The sequence below is a fragment of the Nothobranchius furzeri genome, chromosome 16, assembly GCF_043380555.1.
Source record: "Nothobranchius furzeri strain GRZ-AD chromosome 16, NfurGRZ-RIMD1, whole genome shotgun sequence".
NCBI classification, from domain to species: domain Eukaryota; kingdom Metazoa; phylum Chordata; class Actinopteri; order Cyprinodontiformes; family Nothobranchiidae; genus Nothobranchius; species Nothobranchius furzeri.
Window position 1 is genome coordinate 43842695 of NC_091756.1, and position 21802 is coordinate 43864496.

At 37.9% G+C, this 21802-nt stretch overlaps 1 protein-coding gene across 3 annotated transcripts in view; it reads left to right on the forward strand.

The window, feature by feature from the left end:
* The first annotated feature begins 2956 nt into the window (after positions 1–2956).
* The window catches only part of mta3 (metastasis associated 1 family, member 3), a 35498-nt gene continuing 16652 nt past the window's right edge, over positions 2957–21802 (forward strand). For all 3 annotated transcript variants that reach the window (XM_054749286.2, XM_070545706.1, XM_070545705.1), the window contains exons 1-10: positions 2957–3165; positions 5305–5372; positions 7729–7822; positions 13958–14084; positions 14222–14285; positions 15030–15147; positions 15302–15404; positions 15866–15965; positions 16047–16235; positions 18187–18261. In XM_054749286.2, the coding sequence (XP_054605261.2) occupies positions 3138–3165; positions 5305–5372; positions 7729–7822; positions 13958–14084; positions 14222–14285; positions 15030–15147; positions 15302–15404; positions 15866–15965; positions 16047–16235; positions 18187–18261 (966 nt within the window). In that variant the 5' untranslated portion in view covers positions 2957–3137. The remainder of the gene's footprint in view (positions 3166–5304; positions 5373–7728; positions 7823–13957; positions 14085–14221; positions 14286–15029; positions 15148–15301; positions 15405–15865; positions 15966–16046; positions 16236–18186; positions 18262–21802) is intronic.

Here is a 21802-nt window from a genome sequence, read left to right on the forward strand (position 1 = left end):
CCTGTTGTGGAGATACGATCTAAACCAATCCAGAGCAGACCCTTTGATCCCAACCCATCGTTCCAAGTGATCAAGCAGAATCGTGTGGTCAACCGTGTAAAAAGCTGCCATCAGATTTAACAACAGAAGCACCACAAATGTATCCTGATCAAGTGATAGATAGATATCATTTAAGACCCTCAGTAGAGCCGACTCTGTGCTATGGCCAGACCTGAACCCTGATCGGAAAACCTCAAACAGATCAGAGTCAGCTAAATGTGAGACCCGCTGCTGATAAACAACTTTGGGGGTCTCCAAACAACTCTCAAAGATCTGAAAACAAATATTGTTCACCATCATGGTTCAGGGGAAAGATGCAGAAAGCTGTCTCAGAGACTTCAGCTTCTGTTTCCACAGTTAGGAACATACTGAGGAAATGGAAGGCTCAGTTCAAGTTAAGGCTTCAAGTGGCAGACCAAAATAAATCTCAGATAAACAAAAGCAAAGAATGGTGAGAACAGTCAGAGCATACCACCAGACCAGCACCAAAGACCTACAACATCATCTTACTGCAGATGGAGTCATTGTGCATTGTTCAGCTTCGCAGCACACTTTCTACAAGTATGTGAGAGTGATGCAGAGGAAGCCTTTTCTCTGCCCAAGGCATAAACAGAGCTGCTTGAAGTATGCTGAAGCACATTTGGACAAGCCAGCTTCATTTTGGAATAAGGTGCCGTCGACTGATGAAACTAAAATTGAGTTATTTGGGCATAACCAGGGTCATTATGCATAACCAGGGGCATTATACATGGAGGAAAAATAACACAGCATTCCAAAAAAAAAAAAAAAAAAACACCTGCTACCTACAGTAAAACATGGTGGTGGTTCCGTCATGCTGTGGGGCTGTGTGGCCAGTGCAAGGACTGGGAATCTTGTTAAAGCTGAGGGGCACATGGATTCCCCTCAATATCAGCAGATTCTGGAGATCAATGTCCAGGAATCAGTGACAAAGCTGAAGCTGCACCTGGGCTAGATCTTTCAAAAAGACAACAACCCTAAACACTGCTCAACATCTACTAAGGCATTCATGCAGAGGAACAAGTAGAATGTTCTGGAATGACCATCTCAGTCCCCAGACCTGAATATTATTGAAAATCTGTGGTGTGAGTTAAACAGAGCTGTCCATGCTCAGAAGCAATCAAACCTGAATGAACCAGAGATGTTTAGTAAAGAAGAATGGTCCAGAATACCTTCAGCCAAAATCCAGACTCTCATTGGAAGCTATAGGAAGCATTTAGAGGCAGTTATTTTTGCAAAAGGAGGGTCTAATAAATATTGAGTTAATTTCTTTTGTGTGTTGCAAAAATGTATGCACCTGCCTAATTTTGTTTTAAACAGTTATTGCACACTTTCTATAAAGCCTGTAAAGTTTATTTCACTTTTCAGAAAGCACTGTGTGTGTCTCCTATATGATTTTTTTTCATAACATTTTTATCATAACAACCAACAATTTATACAGGAAAAACATGAAGATTGACAAGGCTGGCCAAACGTTTGCGTCCCTTTGTATTTACATGTATAAGATGGCTTGCTATAAAATAAGTACTTTTGTTGCTGTCTCATACCTGGAAACTAAATTAGCCTGAGGTAGGGAATTGATTTTGCACTGTTAATGGGCAGTTTAGGCATGTGCAAAAATAGCTGTAAATAAAGAATGTTTTCAGACATAAATAATGATTGTTTGTTTTCATCAGTTTACAAAATGTAAAATGAGTCAACCCTAACAAACAAACAAACAAACAAAGTAATTAAGAACTATCTTCAGTGTAAAGAAGAACAAGCAGTCCTGGAAGCGATAGTGTGCCCCCACAGAGGCCTGATCTGGGATTAAATGAAGATACAGAAGGATGTAAGGAAGCCTACATCCACAGAAGATCTGTGGTTAGTTCTCCATGTTTGGGTCATTATTTTAATGACTTCTGACTTGACTTGATAAAATCTATAAAGACCTACGACTTGACTCGGACTTGAACGCCAATGACTTGCGACTTGAATTTACTTGCAGCTGTTGACTTGATGATGACTTGAGCATATTTGATATTTTAGCACAAAAGTGGCACGATGTGGACAAATATCATGAATCATTCTCCATTCTGGGTTTGATTTACTGCTAAATGCAGCAGCAATTTGTTTATAATCAGTTTGAGTTGCACTTTCTGCTTGTTTGAGCAAATAAATGAAGCTTTAAGAAGCTTTATTTCTGAAATTTATTTATTATCATGTCATTAAATTGAAGTTGGACAGATGACTTGATTATGACTTGAAAATTCAAAGTTAAGGACTCATACTTGACTTGGACTTCCACATTGTTGACTTTGGACTCGACTTGGGCTTTGGTGCCTTTGACTTGGACTTGACTCGAGACTTGTCTGGAAAGACTTGTGACTTACTTGTGACTTGCAAAGCAGTGACTTGGTCACACCTCTATAGATAGATAGATAGATAGATAGATGGATAGATGGATGGATGGATGGATGGATGGATGGATGGATGGATGGATGGATGGATGGATGGATGGATAGATAGATAGATAGATAGATAGATAGATAGATAGATAGATAGATAGATAGATAGATAGATAGATAGATAGATAGATAGATAGATAGTCTTGCAATAAAACAATTGATTTATATTTGTTCATGTATTGATTGAATGTATTTTGATTTTGTCATATTTGAAGAGGAAAAATAAACTTAAATTTATTGACAAAAGTGTGTGTCTGTTCTGCAGCTGCAAACCTTGTCACAGAAGCTGAGTTGGTTTGGAACCAGTAATGCCACCTATGCTACCACTCACCTGGAGGGTCTCTGTGGCAGACAGTGCGCATGCGCGGCTCCCTCCCCTCCTCGGTGCTTTTTCGGCTCCATCCGACTTCTTTTGGCTGCTGCTGTGAGTTCACTGTATTGTTAAGTGCTGCCGTGAATCGGTGGTGGAGGAGGGGGGGCTGAATGCCAAATCTCTCCCGATACATCTGGAGTGTCGACGATCCTAATTTAAGCACCCCGTATCTTTCGAGGGACGGAGTTTTATCTTTTTTTTATTATTAATTATTTATTCCAAATTTCTTAGTTTATGCTGTACACTCTGGGAGGGCAGAAATGGCGGCCAACATGTACCGGGTCGGAGGTATGTATGTCAGTGTGGATCATTTTATTAACTGACGGAAACGCTTTCGGGTTTGCATCTCCTGGGTGTTATTGTAAAATATTAATAACTTTGCATGTAACTGTAAGATGCGGCTGTGCTGCACTCCTGTGTAAGAGTTAGTTTGAAGCGGAAGGTGAGTGTTTTCTTAATATTTGGGCTTCAAAATGGGTCAGGCCTCGCGTCTGTCGTGGCCACCGCAGCTAGCCGCCAGCAGCTAGGTGGCTCGCTCATAATGTAAACATTTTTCTACCGTCGGCACCTTTAGCTTCTTTTGTGCAGTGTGAATACTTAGGCTGGCGACAGTGAGAAGTGTTACGTGGTAGTATCTCGCCACTAGACGTGTGTTTATACGGCTGTTCAAATCGTACCACGGCCAGTATGTGGCTGCCTTTGTATTTGCCTCTTCTGGCATGCAGCCATTAGTCTTATTTAGCTAACGTTAGCAGCAGCAGTGGCTTCATTGATTACCATTATCTCCTCGTCACCACTCGTTCATTAGCCACGCAGTGTCTGTACTCGTTTTGGTAGCATTAAAACACTACTTTTGTTCCTCAATGTACATATAAAGTTATCTAACGTGCAGTTTATCAGACAGTCTGGCTTTGCGGCTAGCTCGTTAGCAATCTCCTGGAATTCAACATCAAGTGATTGTCTTCATGGCGTCGCTGAGTATGGCAGGCCGTTGTAACATCTTTAATTACACACACCTTTAATCATTGTTCTATGTAATAATAATAGCATTGCTCCTGGTCAAAAATATATTGGCGCTGGTTGAAATAAGAGATAAAATACATTATCCAACATTTAAGACATTAAACTTGACTGTGGTGCAGATGTAATTAAAATTGACTGACTCCGTTAGAAAACTTAACATAAATGATAAATGTTTTGTATCCATTATCCAGAATGTCACCTCACTTTGGTTATTATGAATTGTTTTACCCATCTTTGTGTATTGGGCTAACAGTCTTCCTACCATGGAACATAATATTATCAGCAGACAACCTGCTTCTAGGATAGCACCAGTGTTGTCATGGCTAATTTAAATTTCACCTGTTTTATGTTAGAATACCATCCCATCAAAGATTAATAAATGCACTAAACATTTTGTTTACATTTGTGATTACATTGATAATGGATGTTATTGCAGGCTGCATGGTGGCACCATTGTCCCGCAGCAAGAAGGTTGCAGGTTCAAATCCCAGCTGCAGGTTTTCTACATGGAGTTTGCATGTTTTCCCTGTGCGTGTGTGGGTTTTTCCCTCCAGGTTCTCCAGTTTCCTCCTATAGACCAAAAACATGCAAAATTAGGTTAATTGGTCACTCGCTTTGGATTAAAGGTCTGCAGAATGCATCTACAAAAACATTTCAATTACGAATGCAGTAGCTTTTGACATGTAATAACGTGAATTTTATTTCTGTTTACTTAAAAATTGTGTCTGAAATAATTTTTTACCTTGGTTATTTGAAATTAATATTGTGATTACTTTTTAATAAATGGATTGTAGATATTTCAAAAAGAGATTTGCATTCTGGATGGGAAGAATGTCATTGTTTTTTTTCTGGTTCTGAAGGTCTAATGCATAATAATGGGGATTTTATGTTTTAGAAATAGTGTGAGACATCAAATATGTTATTTGTAGGTAGGAGGAATTACATTATGGATAGCTTAAATAAGAAGTTTGACTATGGAGAACTGAATTATGGGTGTTTTAAGTGTGACTTATAAAGAAGGATGAAACTTTACATCTATAGTAATACATACCTCACCTTTAAACTACTTTAGGTTTTTGAAATAGCCTAAATTTAATGGTTCATCACATATTACATCACCTGTATAGTTGTTCTTGTAATATTGATGTCACCTTTAAGTTCTGCAGTCTTCTGTATAAAACCCACCCCTAAACATGTCAAATTCAAGTTTTCCCAGCTAAAACATGAAATAACTAGTAGAATAATTAGAACGTTGCTTTGTGACTGAAACAGTTCATCCTAATGCAATTATTGCAAAAATAAAGACAAGCAATGCAGTTTAGCATTGATCAAACATCATCTGAGGTTTGTCCCACAGGAACATCTATCCATAGTGATCTGACGCAATATGTTTTGTTGTTGCAGATTATGTTTTCTTTGAAAACTCCTCAAGTAACCCTTACCTGATCCGTCGGATAGAAGAACTCAACAAGGTACTGCGTTGTTTGCTTGTGTCATTTATTTGGGTGTTTTTGCCTGAGGGTGAATAATTTGGATTCCTGCCTCCAACCCCCACCTAATGCCCCTGTGTTCATGGTTATTGTTTGAAATAGACAGGTGTTCCTTTGTTTCCTAACTGTCATTTTATCACTGCACACACCCATTTGGGTGTGGAATTGTGTTTGTGAGGTAATGACTGAAATGGGCATTTTTAAAAGTACATAATGTTGCAGTAAAACTGCCAAATGGGGATTCATTTTCAGCTTGTACCAGGTACAAAAGTGCTTGTGGTCTCATAAGGTTTTTATGTTGTTGCTAATATTAAGCCACATCTAGATATTCATGTTTTGACCTATAGGTTAAGAATTTGTTACTTATGTCTCTGAATAGCAGACCAAAATAGTCAAAGTACAGACCTGCCAACCTGTACGCATTTTGTGTAGCAAGTATGCAACCCCTCTAAACTACGCAAAAAGCTGAAGACACGTGCGTTCTGAAGCAATTACGCATGTGATACTCATGTCTGACAACACAACTCAGCAGCGTGGTGAAGACGTTTAAACCAATCATCGTAGAAAGCGGAGGAAAGAAAATTGTGCCTAATCTATAGAGTAACACCCCCCCCCCCCCCCCCCCTCCCTCCGTTCTTTATTCTGTGTCCTGCCTGCTGTTTGCCTCTCCGTCTTCCGATTCCCACTCGATGCTGTTCTGGCATTTAAAAAAGTAAACTGTGTGTGTGTGTGTGTGTGTGTGTGTGTGTGTGTGTGTGTGTGTGTGTGTGTGTGTGTGTGTCAGCAGACTGGAATGGGACCAGCCATCTCTTGGTGAATGTGAACCGTTACACGTAACGTTACTTTCACCGTTGAAAAAAATTTGAGCCGAAATCTAAGTGGGGAAAAAAAAGAGAGAGGCGACTGTGTGTGTGTGTGTGTGTGTGTGTGTGTGTGTACTTTTGCCTTTGTATGTATCCATTGCAGATAGATTTGGCCTGTATATAAGGAGGAATGTGATAATTTATACTGTTTAAACATTTAGACAACAAATTTTGCAGCACAATTTGCAACCCATGCTATGGCAGATGAGGGAGAAGCAGACAGGGAGGGACTGGTTAGCAGACCTGCCAAAAAGAAGACCGTCCATGTCTCTAAGAAGTTTTTGCCTAAATATCAAGAACAGTGGCCATGTTTCGACCCAGTCTAAACTACCTCATCATGCATTTTGCTCATTCTGCAATTATAATGTGGACATAAGCCACCAGGGAGCTGCAGGTAATGTATAAATTAGCCCCAGTGATGATATGTGCTCTAAGCCAATTTAATATTACATTCTTGAAAACAAAAACTCCTATTTCCATGTACGAAATATATTACCATTAAATAATATTTAAAAATTGTTTTTATTAATTTTGATTAAATATTGAAATATTTCAGTGCAGTTAACTTGTGGCTATCACCTTGTATAAGCACACATATTAAATAGGAAAGCAAGCACAACTTTTACCTTTTACTGTTTATTATTAAAATACATGATTTTTTTTGGACTATTCAAGAAAATTTATCCAGACAGTGAAGTAGCCAAACAATATGAGTGTTGTATTTTTTTTATCATATAGTAATTTTCCAGCAAGAGAAAGGGGAAAGTAATGGAGTTGAAAAAAATCTGCGAAAACATGCCACAGAAGTGGTACTCAAAAATTTTGATAAGGTCGGCAGGTCCGAAAATAGCATGGTTTAGCCATGTGTAGCATGTAACATTTCTAATACTCTTCCTGCATTGTACTTGTGCTAAGACGTCAGAGAAATCTTACTCATCATATTTGAGATGGTGCCAACCCAGGGCTGCATTGTCATAAAAAAGGCAGAATAATGGGAAACAGGCAACACGATACAGAGAATACAGTCAGTTCTACCTGACCCTCAGCAAAATGCAGGCTGCGTGTTGTTTATATTAGTCGGATAAGCTGCAAAGAACCAGAAGTCATTAGCAGTTGATGTTTGGCCGTGTTTCATTGTGATTATGGTAGCGTAAATCTTTAGTGCTCATAAAAATAGTGGGAAAATGACTGGCGTTGCCTGCAACTTTCCTAAACAGCAGCAGGATATGAAGACTGCTAGTCCTATTTACCCTCAGAGCCATGACATTTAATAACTCGGTTTGAGTGTGTTAACGAGTTAAAAAGCATGACGGTAAATCAATCATCTCTTTAGAAAACACTGGTCAGCTTGTCTCAGAGGCAGAGCTCGATAGCTATACAAAGGAGCCGGCTCTCAGGGGAAATCTGAGTTTTGAGCATAAAGGTGTTTTCCACTTCTTTTTTGTCAGCATGGATCTATCTCCTCTATGTTTCAGACCGCCAGTGGGAATGTTGAGGCCAAAGTGGTTTGTTTTTACAGAAGGAGAGACATCTCTCACAGCCTCATCCAGCTCGCAGATAAACATGCAAGTAAGTGCTAACCCCTTTTTCTTTTATCACACTTTTAGTTTATGAAGGAAAGTTACTGTCTCTTTTAGGATTTATTATTTAGAAATCAACTTGAGCAAAAACATAAAATAATCAGATCAGTGTTGAGTTTTTGTTTGGTTTAATAATTGTTGGAAGTACTTCCTTTTGTTTTGGGTGAGAATCTTTAGTCCCTGACAAGCAACTTAAACAAATCAAGGGCAGAAATAGTTGCTTTTAGATCTTATATTAAACATTAATGTGAAAAATGTGTTTAAATTAGCGACGCACCCATACGAGTGGTGATGGGCATCAGTCAGTATTCAGCTCAAACGTCGTAGTCTTTTCCCCGAATCTGCCAGTGCATCAGTGCCAAGCAGCAGTCACTGGTGTGTGTTCTCGGCTAATGTCCTCTGTTGATAATAGTCCTTCACCCATTAGAATTGGCCCACATCTGTTTCTGCAGGCCAGACCTGCACAAGAATCAGGAGATCAGTATGGACCAAAATCTGTGCCTCTTTAGAGAAAACGCAACAAACATGCTATTAGGAGTCAGAATCAGTTACTTGTTTATTGCTTTATTTTGATAAATAACAGTTGCAAATGAACCAGTTCATTGTCGTTATTTTTTGATCTTGGAAGATTTTTTTTTTTTTACAATCGTCATAAAATAGTTTTCAGCTGCATTTGAGAGGCAGAGGAACCCCCCCTCCCGAGCCCTGTTGGGTACCAGTCAGGCAGACATTTCAGTCAGCAGAGTTTCTGCACGACAACGTTTACCGCAAGTTAAACCTATTTGGGGTTGACCGCAGAGCAGCTTTTTTCATGACTGCTGTTTCTGGAGATGGTCGAGGCTAAACACAGCTAGGATTTTTAATGCAGAAGATAATAAGTCACAGTTGTTATTGCTATTTCTCAGGTGTCATTACTAGGGAGGGGTTTATAGTGTGAGCAGTAGGGATGTGAATCTTAGAGCAACTCATGATTTGATTCCATTCCGATTCTCTAGGTGTTGATTCGATTCAGAATCGATTCTCGATTTAAATCAATTCACAGTCAATGTTAACAAAGAGTGTCAGTTCTAGGATTAACTACTTTGATGTACAAGTTAGTTAAAGCTATGGGACATTTTTTATTTTACTTTAAACTGGTCATGCTCAAAAAATGCAAATTTACAAGATAAACTAAAGTGATTCTAAACAGAAGCAATCTTTTGACCAAAAGGCAACATTTATTTTTGCTTACCTTGTAAAATATAACTAATCTTTAGTTACCTAACAGTAGCTTTGAAAGTAATACGGACAAATACTTTTCAAGTATGTGTGGAAACAAGTTAAACATTTGAGTCCTCAACCTGTTTAAAAAAGTGCCTCAGATTTCTTACAAAGGAAGATGTGTTCTCTCATTTATCAATAACTTCAAATAAATACTTGAGTAATCCTGAGTATTCACTTATCAACTTTAGGGTTGTCACGGTGTGAAAATTTAACTTCACGGTTATTGTGACCAAAATTACCACGGTTTTCGGTATTATCGCAGTATTTTTTTTAAACGTGCTACATTTTCACATGTATGTATGTCAGGAAATATTGTCCTCAGTTTGTGTAAAATTTTCCCAAAAATGTGTTATTTTGTAATTATGTTGTTTATTTGTTTACATTTTTCCCTTTAGTCTTTAAAATACAATATTTGCCCATAACTTCTCATTTTTTGTCTGTTTGATGTCATCATTTTAAAAATATTAGATCAGATGATACTCAGTACTCAAGTAGCCTTCTAATCAGATACTTTTTTACCCTTACTTGAGTAATAAACCCTATATCAGGAAAATATTGTCCTCGTTTTGTGTCCTTCCAGTGAGCTTTGCAGATTTGGGAAAATGTCATAAATGTATAATTATTCTTGGAGAGAGGCCAACTCTTATCTGCCCCTGGGAGCCCCGTAATGCATGGCATCATTTCAACATGGGGGTGTCCGCGACACAGTTTATATGCAGGTAGCGGCGCTGCGGCTGCTTTATATAGCGACTCGTTGCATTCTCCCTCAACCCAAATCCTCGGATCACGCATTTTAGCTAAAACGCTAACGTTAACTTGCCTTGCGTTGACTGTAGAGTTGTGGGTGATGGTCACGCAGATGTGTCATGAGATTTGAAGCGCTGCTGCCTTTCAGACACTTTTTCTGCACGTGCTGCAAACAGGATAGCCGTCTTCTATCAACTGTCCCTTGGCATTCTTCAAATATCCAAAACATGCCCATACTTCCCACTTTGTTTTCTTTGAGGGATAATTAATGTCCTGAGCGCTGCCGTCTCCTTTGGCCATTATTTCAGCTTTAGCTTCAAGAAAGTTTTGGTTGTAAACAACAAAGTGCGCATGTGCCGCCGGCAACTTCAGCAGATGATACAGTGGCTGGTAAGGGTCACCGCGCCTACACCGCAGCCACGGTACTCCACCGAGATAATATATATTTTTTAAAAACAAGACGGTTTATTATTATTGTCAACTTTTTTACCGGGGTTTACCGCTACACCGGTTACCATGACAACCCTAATCAACTTAGAAAATAAATATGAGAATATCTCAAATTAATGAGTATGGAAAAAATTACATTCAAGTGCCCTCTTATCAGCAGATTCAAAAATAAGTCATCTCAATTTATGGAACCACAAAAGTAAACGGAGTACTAACTCTCCTAATAAAGATAAAAAAAAAACAGACAAAAGTGCATCTCAAATCTAACATGCCAAACATTTGAGTTCTTGGGATTGATTGTGAACCTTTGTGAATCGATTCTGAATCTTTGTAAATAAGAATCCCGATACAGACTTGAATCGATTTTTTTCAGCACCTCTAGTGAGCAGGTCTGAACACTTAAGTACAGCAAGGCCTGACTGGTACCTGTTCTTTTCCACAAACACATACTTCGTTACACAGTGAAGCTACTTTTATTGAAGCAATCTGAAAGTCTTATTGAGCCTGACTAAGCTTGAAAGCAGCAGCCAACCATCTGAGCCCTGACTGGACAGACAGGAATGTGTTGATAAATGCATGTGATCGGACTGCTTGTGAAAACCAGTTCTTCTGATTGAGCCAGACTTTGTAAACATCAGGCCATCCACAGAGCAGAAGCATTATTCACACCATGTGTTTATGTTCTGATCACAATGCTTTGCTAGTTCCTCAAGCTGTTTGGGAGTCTGTTTGCCAGCTGGTCAGAAAAAAAAGCTGAAACAACAAAGGGTTTTATTTACTGCCTACCTCACAGTAAACAAAGGAATTCACCTGATTTAGAGCTAGGATCATTTCATGGAGAGAACTAGCCTAGTGAACTAGACCAAATTCTTGCTTGACGAATTTTTCAGCCAAAGGTAATAATAGGTCAAGCCCTTAACCAATAGTTTTTTAGAGCGATATTTTTTAATATGCTAGTGAAGGTTCTCAGTCATCCAGGTCATGGTAATCCAAAGGGGTTCAAATGAAGGCAACTGGACTTGTTTGGTTGCTTCTCATACGAGGAGCTTTGGCTGGAATATGGGAGAGTCAAGCTTATAAACTGTAGCGGTTTGCTGAAACTATGTATGAATATCCCTCCTCCCTACCCCCTGAATAGTCATTTCAGTCGCTGGGCTTTATTGTGTGGAATCATCGTTTTGATTAGATGCAGGAGGATGAAATGACTCCTTGGGGGTAGAGAGAAAGGGGGAATCAGAGTATCATCATCATCCTCTTTATTTAATAAAGCGCTTTCCATTAATGAGAGATTGAACCAAAGCACTGTACACACAACAAAGGTATAAAAAGTAAAACAACAGCAACCATGCAGTGACTAAGATAAAACGAAATGGAATAAAACAATAAAGATATTAGTTAAAAGACTAGATAACGACTAAGAAGGCTAGAGGAATGCCATGGTGTAAAAATGGGTCTTCAGCCTGCTCTTAAAACCAGAAGAGAGGGCGCCTGCCTGATTCCCAATGGAAGGTCATGCCACAATTTGGGGGCCCAGACCGAGAGAGTAGTTTCTGCTCATTAAATAACAGTAGACAGCTACAGCTTATAAACTTGTCTCTCCCATATTCCAGTTAGAATTGTCAAAGCTCCTGATGAGAAGTGAAACGTCTTCAAGAAACCAAAGAAGTCCAGTTGCCTTAATTAGGCATTTGATTTTGGACAGAGTGTGACTGTTAGACATTTAAAAGCAGCTGACTATTTTAATAATTTCAGGGCAAAATAAAATTAAAAGGCTATAGATATGTTTTCATTTAAAAAAATTATATATATATATATATATATATATATATATATATATATATATAATTTATTTATGGAACTTCAACCTTATTATCAGACTAAAGGTTCTCATTAAAAAAATTAGATTAAAACGATACAATAATTATAAAAGACATGCATACCAGTGTCTCCACATGGATGACTGGTAATGCGCTGCACTAAAAGTGGGATCCACCAGCATCCAGGCAAGTCTGTTCTCAAGAGCTCTTCAACCGCAGGATTAACTTGTACATCAAATTTCTCATTATAGCTTGGAATATAGCTTGGTCCAGACATGAGCCTTACAAAATAAAAGACTTGCACTACAGGACCGGGGCTTCCCTAGCAGAGTTCTAAGTGCATCATTTTATGCCACTTTAAGCTTCTGCCTGCTGGCTTTCTTATACTTACCATGAATGTGAAGTATACGAAGGTGTGCAGTAGGTTCTAAAAAGGTGAGATTTTACATTATCAGAACACGTGGAATTTCCTGACCAAATATGGACCTGGGCATACAAAGTGAGACATTATAAATGTCATCATCGTCACAGAGCTGATCTGTGAAGATGTGACCCAAATATTTAGCTTTGTCAAAGACACTTCATGTCAACCAAGTAGAAGTCTGGTAAACAAAGATCTTTATCCCCTTTGGTTGGACAAATCAGCACAACACTCTTTTTGTTATTATTATTATTTTTTTGCTTTAAATTGCTCTTCATACTTCAGCCCATAATCAGAGCATTTGTTTAGCAGCTGCTGAAAACCAGCACTACTGTGCGAAAGGATGGCCAAGTCACCGGCATACATGAAATGATTAATCCAGTATTACAGTTCTTGAGTTGATTTAACAAATCATCCATGCAGAGGTTGAATAGAGCAGGTGACAGTATCCCCCCTGGTGCACCGTTACTAACAACTAAGGAGGCTGATGTGGGATTGCCCCATTTCACTTGCATTGTCTGATTAGAATTGCCAATATGCCAAAATCCTCACAATGATACCAGGGACACCTATTTCACTCAATTAACAAAAGAACTTAAGAGTGGTTGACCTGATCGAATGCCTTAGATTATTGTAGGCTAACTTGTGCAATATCGTTGCATCGTGATATTTTCGTATCGTGAGACCTGTACCGCCAATCGTATTGTATCGTGAGGTACCCAGAGGTTCCCAGGCCTACCAGTCAAGGATACAACCATAACTTTAAACTAAGAAATTACTAGGGATTCAACATGAAAGGTAAACAAATACTTTTTACTAAACTGTGTAAGAAATGAACTACTAGCCACAACGTTTCTTACTAAAAGAAAAGAAGTAATATTAGATCAATATTGGTATTAAAATGTAATATCAGAAATTATCTTTCGGTTTTTACAATTAAAACTTTTACATACCATACACACGTTATACATCAAACTCTTCAGCTACTTTTCCTTTTTCTCAAAATGTTGAAATGTGACAGATTTGAGGTTTAGTTTTTTGATCTATTCAGGAAAATCTGTCCCAATTTTAAAAAGAAGAAAAGGTTTGTAATATTTGTGTCTGAAAACAGGAAGTATGGCTGTTTAAGAGGATTAGTGAGTTTGTAATATTTAAATCAAAATATGATTGATGGTACTCTACTAATATAGAAAACCAGCATTATGGTTGTGGACAAATGTTCCTTATCCATGAGGTAAATGTTTATTCTTAGTCTTAACCTTTAATTATCTAATGTCACACCGCACCAAAGGGATAAATGTTTGAGTTTAATCAGTTTTTAGATTTATCTGTGTGCTTTGTAGTTATTTTTTATTTATTTTAAAACAAAATGGGAGAATTTCTCAGCATGTTTTCTGGTGTAATTTGTTTCTCTGTACTTTTGCAGAGGAATTGGAAGAGGAGAAGGAGAACCCCACAGAGACAGAACTAACAGAAAAACAGAAACACCAGCTTCGCCACAGAGAGCTCTTCCTCTCCCGACAGTATGAGAGCCTACCTGCGACGCATATTAGGTATTAAACTTAAAGGGCAGCATGTCGTCTGCAGGCAGAACCCACGGGTGGTCATTTTGCCACAAACGCATCATTGCCCACTTTCTTTTGTCCGTGTTTTACATGCTACGGGCCTCCTTTTCTCTCTTCTCCATCAGGGGGAAGTGCAGTGTGGCATTGTTGAACGAGACTGAAGCCGTTCTTTCATACCTTGACAAAGAGGTGAGCCTGAAGGGTGAAAAAGGATGTTTGTTTACTTTGGAGCACATCATATGTAGCAGGTTTGCTCTAAACTACACAGAAAACTCTTCTGGGTTCAGTTGAATAAGTGAACGGAGTTTACAGTCACTGCACGCATTGCACTACACCCAGTGATCACTGAATATAAACCTCTTTGAAGTTTGCAGAAATCCAAAGGGTTCGTTTATTTTCTGAGGTGATTAAGTGCCAGATGAAACCAATTAAACAACCAATTAATATACTGGTAATTATGTAGTTTAATACATTCAGATTAAAAGTCACACATATTTATTGAAATGAGCATCAATACTAAGGATTTGGGGTGTATATTGGCAGGAATGTGGTGATACAATAGTTATCACAATACAGGGACAATACCATATATTACGATACTAAAAGCTGATAAATGAAAATTTTACTACCTACATCTAAGATGCTTCTGGTATTATCGTGAGATCTTGTTAGTTAGAATGATGGCGGTAAAAGATGCTGCCACCTAGCAGTCGGAGTGTGAATTGCACCTCACAAATGAAATGCGGTAAGCTTTTGCATATTATTTCTCAAAGTATGGATTCACAGCTTTTAAATATCGGTTCTGTTTGATAAAATGCATAATTGTGGCATTTCAGCATATCAACATTTTCTTACATTGTAACCAAGCTTGTCAAATGGTGATTTCTTGACTTCATAAATAATAAATTTTATTTATTTATTTTTGTTTGTCAGGATACTTTCTTCTACTCACTGGTGTACGACCCGACACAAAAGACTCTGCTAGCTGACAAAGGAGAGATCAGAGTGGGACCACGCTTTCAGGCAGACGTGCCTGAAATGCTACAGGAGGGTACGATGTACAGTTTTCTGCCAATCCAACAATAATCTGATAGAAATGAGTCACACAAAAAGCAGATATGATCATATTATATATCCTTCTCTTCCTCTTTAATATGCAAATATGTTTCTGTGCATTCTCTGAGGTACTTCCTGTGTTTTTGCAGGTGAGGCAGATGACAGGGACCAGTCCAAACTAGAAGAGAAACTCTGGGACCCTGAGTGTCCTCTCACCGACAAACAGATAGATCAATTCCTAGTGGTGGCACGGTAGGTCTCCTTTACCCTGCTGCAGACCGCTTCCTGAGAGAATTCTCACCAAACTAAAAACAGAGGATGTTTAGCCCATTGTGACCTCATCAATCTCTGTTTGAATAAAATGTATTTATTTATTCTTTATTTAACCAGGAAGGTCCCATTGAGATTAAAAACCTCATTTGCAAGGAAAGTCCTGGCTAAGAGGCAGCAAATCCTTTGAACTTCTGACTAACAGTAAAAATGCACGTGTTTGAGATAACTACACGTGCATTTTACTTCCAGAAAAAGTTAAAAGGGGGGTTTGATATTATTTTCAGCCTTGGGTCCATAAGCAGTATCAGGTTAGGCTTCATGCTGCATAAAACATATTTTTACACCTCTAAGGTTGTGTTTATGAAAAAGGTGATGGGATTGTAGAAGAACTACTGATACATGTTCTGCGTTTCCTGTGTGTTGGTGGTTGCTGCTTTCAGGGCGGTTGGGACCTTTGCCAGAGCGTTGGACTGCAGCAGTTCAGTCAGACAGCCCAGCCTACACATGAGTGCAGCTGCAGCCTCACGAGATATCACACTGGTGAGTTGGAGCCGCTTTCACTCTGCACCCACTTGATCAGAGTTTGATTCATGGATGTTAACCCGCTTTCCACGGTTTCAGTTCCACGCCATGGATACGCTGCATCGTCACAATTACGATCTGTCCAGCGCTCTGAGTGTGTTGGTCCCAGCGGGGGGTCCAGTGCTCTGCAGGGACGAGATGGAGGAGTGGAGCGCCTCGGAAGCTGCCATGTTTGAGGAGGCTTTAGAGAAATATGGAAAAGACTTCAATGACATACGACAAGACTTTGTAAGTATTTTTTAGTGAACTCATGATGATTGACATGCTCATAAACAGCATTTGACGTATTATGTTGCAGGAATATTTCATTGTAATTGTGTCAATTGAAGCTGTTGTTCTGTGAAAGGACACGTTTGGCCATTTTAAATCTCACCTTTCCAACATTTAGGGGATGACCGATTCTTTTGAGCTCTTTTTTTTTTACCCGGTACTGTACAAAGCTGGGATATGGTGTGTTTGCTTTAGTGGTAGGTTCTCGTGAATACCTATTAAATGTGTGAATTAGGGATGCACCGATGGATCGGCATTTGATCGTAATCGGCCGATAGCGCCCCTATCGGTTTTGATCGGAATTTTCAAAATAGATCAAAGCAAACCGATCAGGTAGGGTTGTCACGGTAACCAGTGTAGCGCTAAACCCCGGTAAAAAAAAAAAAAAAAAAAAGTTGACAATAATAACCGTCTTGTTTTAAAAAAAACTATATTATCTTGGTGGGTTTACCGTGGCTGCGGTGTAGGCGCGGTGACCCTTACCAGCCTCCGTATCATCTGCAGAAGTTGCCAGCGGCACATACACGCTTTGTTTACAACAAAACTGTCTTGAAGCTAAAGCTGAAATAATGGCCAAAGGAGGAGACGGCAGCACTCAGGAGGACATTTATTATCCCTCAAAGAAGACAAAGTCGGAAGTACGGGCATATTTTAGATATTTGAAGAATGCCGAGGGACAGTTGATAGAAGACAGCTATCCTGTTTGCAGCACGAGCAGAAAAAGTGTCTGTGAAAGGCAGCAACGCTTCTTATCTCATGACACATCTGCGTGACCATCACCCACAACTCTACAGTCAACGCAAGGCAAGCTAACGTTAGCGTTTTAGCTAAAATGCGTGATCCGAGGATTTGGGTTGAGGGAGAATGCAATGAGCCGCTATATAAAGCAGCCGCAGCGCCGCTACCTGCATATAAACCGTGTCGCGGACACCCCCATGTTGAAATGACCCTATGTATTACGGAGCTCCCAGGGGCAGATAAGAGTTGGTCTCTCTCCGAGAATAATTATGAATTTAACAATGATTACTGCCTGATGACATTTTCCCACATCTGCAAAGCTCACTGGAAGGACACAAACCGAGGACAATACTTTCCTGAAATACGGATTGCTCAAGTAAGGGTAAAAAAAAAGTATCTGATTAGAAGGCTACTTGAGTACTGAGTATCATCTGATCTAATATTTTTAAATGATGACATCAAACAGACATAAAATACGAAGTTATGGGCAAATATTGGTATTTTAAAGACTAAAGGGGAAAAATGTAAACAAACAAACAACATAATTACAAAATAACACATTTTAGGCTAAATTTAGACACAAACTGAGGACAATATTTTCCTGATATACAGTGTTTATTTAATTGTGTGAAAATGTAGCACGTTTAAAAAAAATACCGCGATGATACCGAAAACCGTGGTAATTTTGGTCACAATAACCGTGAGGTTAAATTTTCACACCGTGACAACCCTAATACAGACCATTTTAGATTAGGTTACATTTCCTTTATTCCCAGATTATGTAGTTTGTAGCACTCATTATAATGTTGTAGAAAATTTCTGGCCAATCCACGTGATCGGTATTGGTGATCGGTATCGGTGATCAGCATTCTTTGATATCGGTATCGGTGATCGGCAGCAAAAAACCTGATCGGTGCATCCCTAGTGTGAATGACTGTGTGTGCGTTCATGTATGTGTCTGAGTGCATGTGAGTTTTCCCGACTGTGACTAGAAGTGAGCAAATCTGGGAGCTCTCAGCCTCTGTGGTCACGATGTCTCACACATGAATATACATGAAGGCTCCTTTCTCACCCAGATGGCAAGAACATGAGATATTAATACCATTAATTTGCTCTCTGTCTCTTTTCCTCTCCACTCTCACTCATCATTGGGCTCCGTCTGCCCGCGAAGCTGCCATGGAAGTCTCTGACCAGTATCATAGAGTACTACTATATGTGGAAGACCACAGACAGATACGTGCAGCAGGTGAGATTTTATTTTATTTATTTATTTATTTATCTCAAACCATCGAAAACATGAAATTGCATATGCACTCCTCCATATTCCTGGTGCATACAAAAAAATTTTTTTTTTTTTTTTTTAAAATGAGGAATACGATAAACATATGCTGTTGAATGAAACAATACAAAACATACAATAACATAAAACCATTTGAGAGGGAACTGGAAGAAGCAAAAGCTTATCTAGTCCAGCCCCAATTCAGTTAATAAATCACATTTGCTCACATTAACAAATTTGAAAGAAAAAAACTTTTCTTTATGCAGGTCGTTCTATCTTCACCTTGCTAGTTGCTACATAAAAAGACAGTTACAAAACAATTGTTCACATAAATCTACAGAAAAAGAAAACAAAACCAATAAACAACAAAAACAAAATATTCCATTTGAAGCCAATTACCATTTTTATCACTTGCTATTTATGTACGAGTCAATTATAAGTTGTTTATACAACATTTTAAATGATCTAATGTTTTTACATAATTTTAAAGTCACATCAAGTTTGTTCCACAGTTTGATACCACATACAGATACACACATACTTTTCATAGTTGTTCGGTATAATGGAAAAATGAAGTTTTTAACGCCTCTCAATTCATAACCCTCTTCATGAGTTTTAAACATCCTTTGCAAATTACACGGCAGTACACCCATCATGGCCCTATACGGTACAAGGACAGTTTTAAATTGAATTAAGTCAAAAAATTTGAGTAATCTGGAATTATAGAATAATGGAGTTGTATGATCTCTATATCCAGAATTTATAATTATCCTTACCACTCTTTTTTGGAGAACACAAATCTTTAATAAATTAGATTTATAAGTATTGCCCCATACTTCGACACAATATGATAAGTATGGTAGAATCATAGTACAATAAAGTGTGTGTAGTGCTTTCTGTGGTAGAGAATATCTTGTTTTATTTATTATCCCAATGCTTCTGGCTAATTTAGAACACACATATTGTATGTATGGCTTCCAACAGAGCTTATGATCAATCAATATCCCCAAAAACTTAATTTCATACACTCTTTCAATGGCTATTTCATTAACAGTCAAATAGATTTCTTTACTACTTCTTTTATTTCCAAATAACATAAACTTTGTTTTGCTGACATTTAACGACAGTTTGTTTTTATCAAACCAATTCTTAAGCTCACTCAATTCATTCTGGACCTTTAGTATAAGTTGCTGTATATCTTCTGCTGAACACAAAATATTTGTATCATCAGCAAACATAATAAATTTAAATAATTTTGAAGTTGTGTAAATATCATTTATATATAACAGAAATAACTTTGGGCCAAGTACTGACCCTTGCGGAACTCCACAGTGAACTTCGAGACAGCTAGACTTGTGATAGCCCAACTGGACATACTGAGCTCTGTTACTCAAATAACTTTTTAGCCAATTGAGAGCTGTCTCCCTTATACCATACTTCTCCATTTTTGATAAAAGTATTTTGTGATCGACTGTATCAAAGGCTTTCTTCAAATCAATAAAAATTCCCAGAACATATTTTTTCTGATCAAGCGATGTGGATATGTCTTCAACCAATTCCATTAGAGCTTGTGCAGTAGATCTACCTGATCTGAAACCATACTGACTGTCTAATAAAATGCCATTTTTTTCTACAAATTTTTCCAGCTTATCATTGTAAATTTTTTCCAATATCTTTGAAAACTGAGATAACAAGGAGACCGGTCTGTAGTTTGTAAATTGATGCCTATTGCCAGACTTGTAAAGAGGAACCACCTTAGCCACCTTCATTTTATTTGGGAATATTCCTGTTTTAAATGATAAATTACATATATACGTGAGTGGTTCGACAATACAATCTATAGTTTGTTTAACTAAAAACATATCTATGTCATCTCCATCTAATGAAAATTTTGTTTTACATGCTCTGACAATTTTAAGAATATCCTTTTGAGTCACTTCTTCAAGTAATAATGAATCCGCCACACCGTCTCCGTCACCATAACCATTGGATTCAGAGTCCACATCACTATTTATTTTGTCAGCCAACTTTGGACCAACCCCAACAAAAAATTCATTGAAGTGTTCTACTGTCAACTGTCTATCATAAATATCTCTGTTATTACTGACAAAATAATCTGGGTGGTTTAGACCGTCACAACGCTTCTTGATTATTGTATTTAACACGTTCCATATTCCTTTGATGTTACTTTTATTCCTTTCAATCAAATTACTATAATAATTCCTTTTACACATCCTCATTATATTAATTAATTTATTTTTATATGTTTTATATTTTTGCTCCGCTTCTTTAGTTCTGTGTGATATAAATAGCTTATATAATGTGTTCTTTTTTTTACAAGCATTTTGGATCCCCTTTGTCATCCACGGCTTCTCTGAATATCGATTTCTACAACTATGTCTTATCATCGGACAATGCTTATCATATATACTTTTGTAAATATCCAGAAATAAGTTATACGCAATATTCACATCATGTTCACTATATATATTACTCCAGTTAACACTACGTAGTTCCGTTTTTAAATTTTGTAAATCTTCTTCCTTTCTTCTCCTTTTATACATTAAAGTTTTAGCTGGTTTTACTTTCTTTGGATGGCAGTCGTGGATAGCAAATACAGGGAGATGATCTGTTAGGTCTGTTATCAATAGTCCACTATGTATAATACTTTCTACATTATTAGTAAATATATTATCAATAAGAGTGGCACTATCAGCAGTTATTCTACTTGGTTTCGCAATGAGGGGAACCATGCTCATACTGTACATTAACTCAAGAAATTCATCAGTTTTCTTATGTGCTGTAGCTTTCAGTAGATCTATATTAAAGTCTCCACACACATATGTTATCTTACTTTTGTTTAACATTAAAATACTTTCCATTGTAACAATAAATGTGTCAATGTCACTTCCTGGTTTCCTGTATACACAATGAATCACTATGTTTTTTGTTTGCTTAATACTCACTTCAATGGATATACATTCCATAACTTCATCAATAACCATAGACAAGTTTTCAGTAAATTTATATGAAAGGGATTGATCAATGATCAATTATGGCCTCTTTATAGGAACAGTGAAGGTTTAAAAACCTTGTCTCGTGGAATAGCACCAAAGTTGACAGTGTCACATTCTTGAGGAGTTTAAAATGCTAAAATATTTAGTAAAGAATTCACATTTGGGAGACATTTTTGCCCAAAATACACAACACAGAGCACTAAATATTAAAAACCTCCCCAGGAAACACATTAAGCTACTCAAAACAAATAAAAGCAAACTCTGTTGATTCGGGATTAACCTTTAGATCCTCGTTTATTGTGTTTATTTCAGCCAACATGTCCCCCAATATAAATCTAATGCCCACCACCACACACACACTCGCACTTTATTGTACTTTTACTGGCTCCTGCGAGTCTCTGGGAGAATAAATAAAACCATCCAAATGTTGACTGTTGCTTCATGGAAGAAAGGCTTGATCCTGACATTTCTAACTGGATTGTTACCAATAT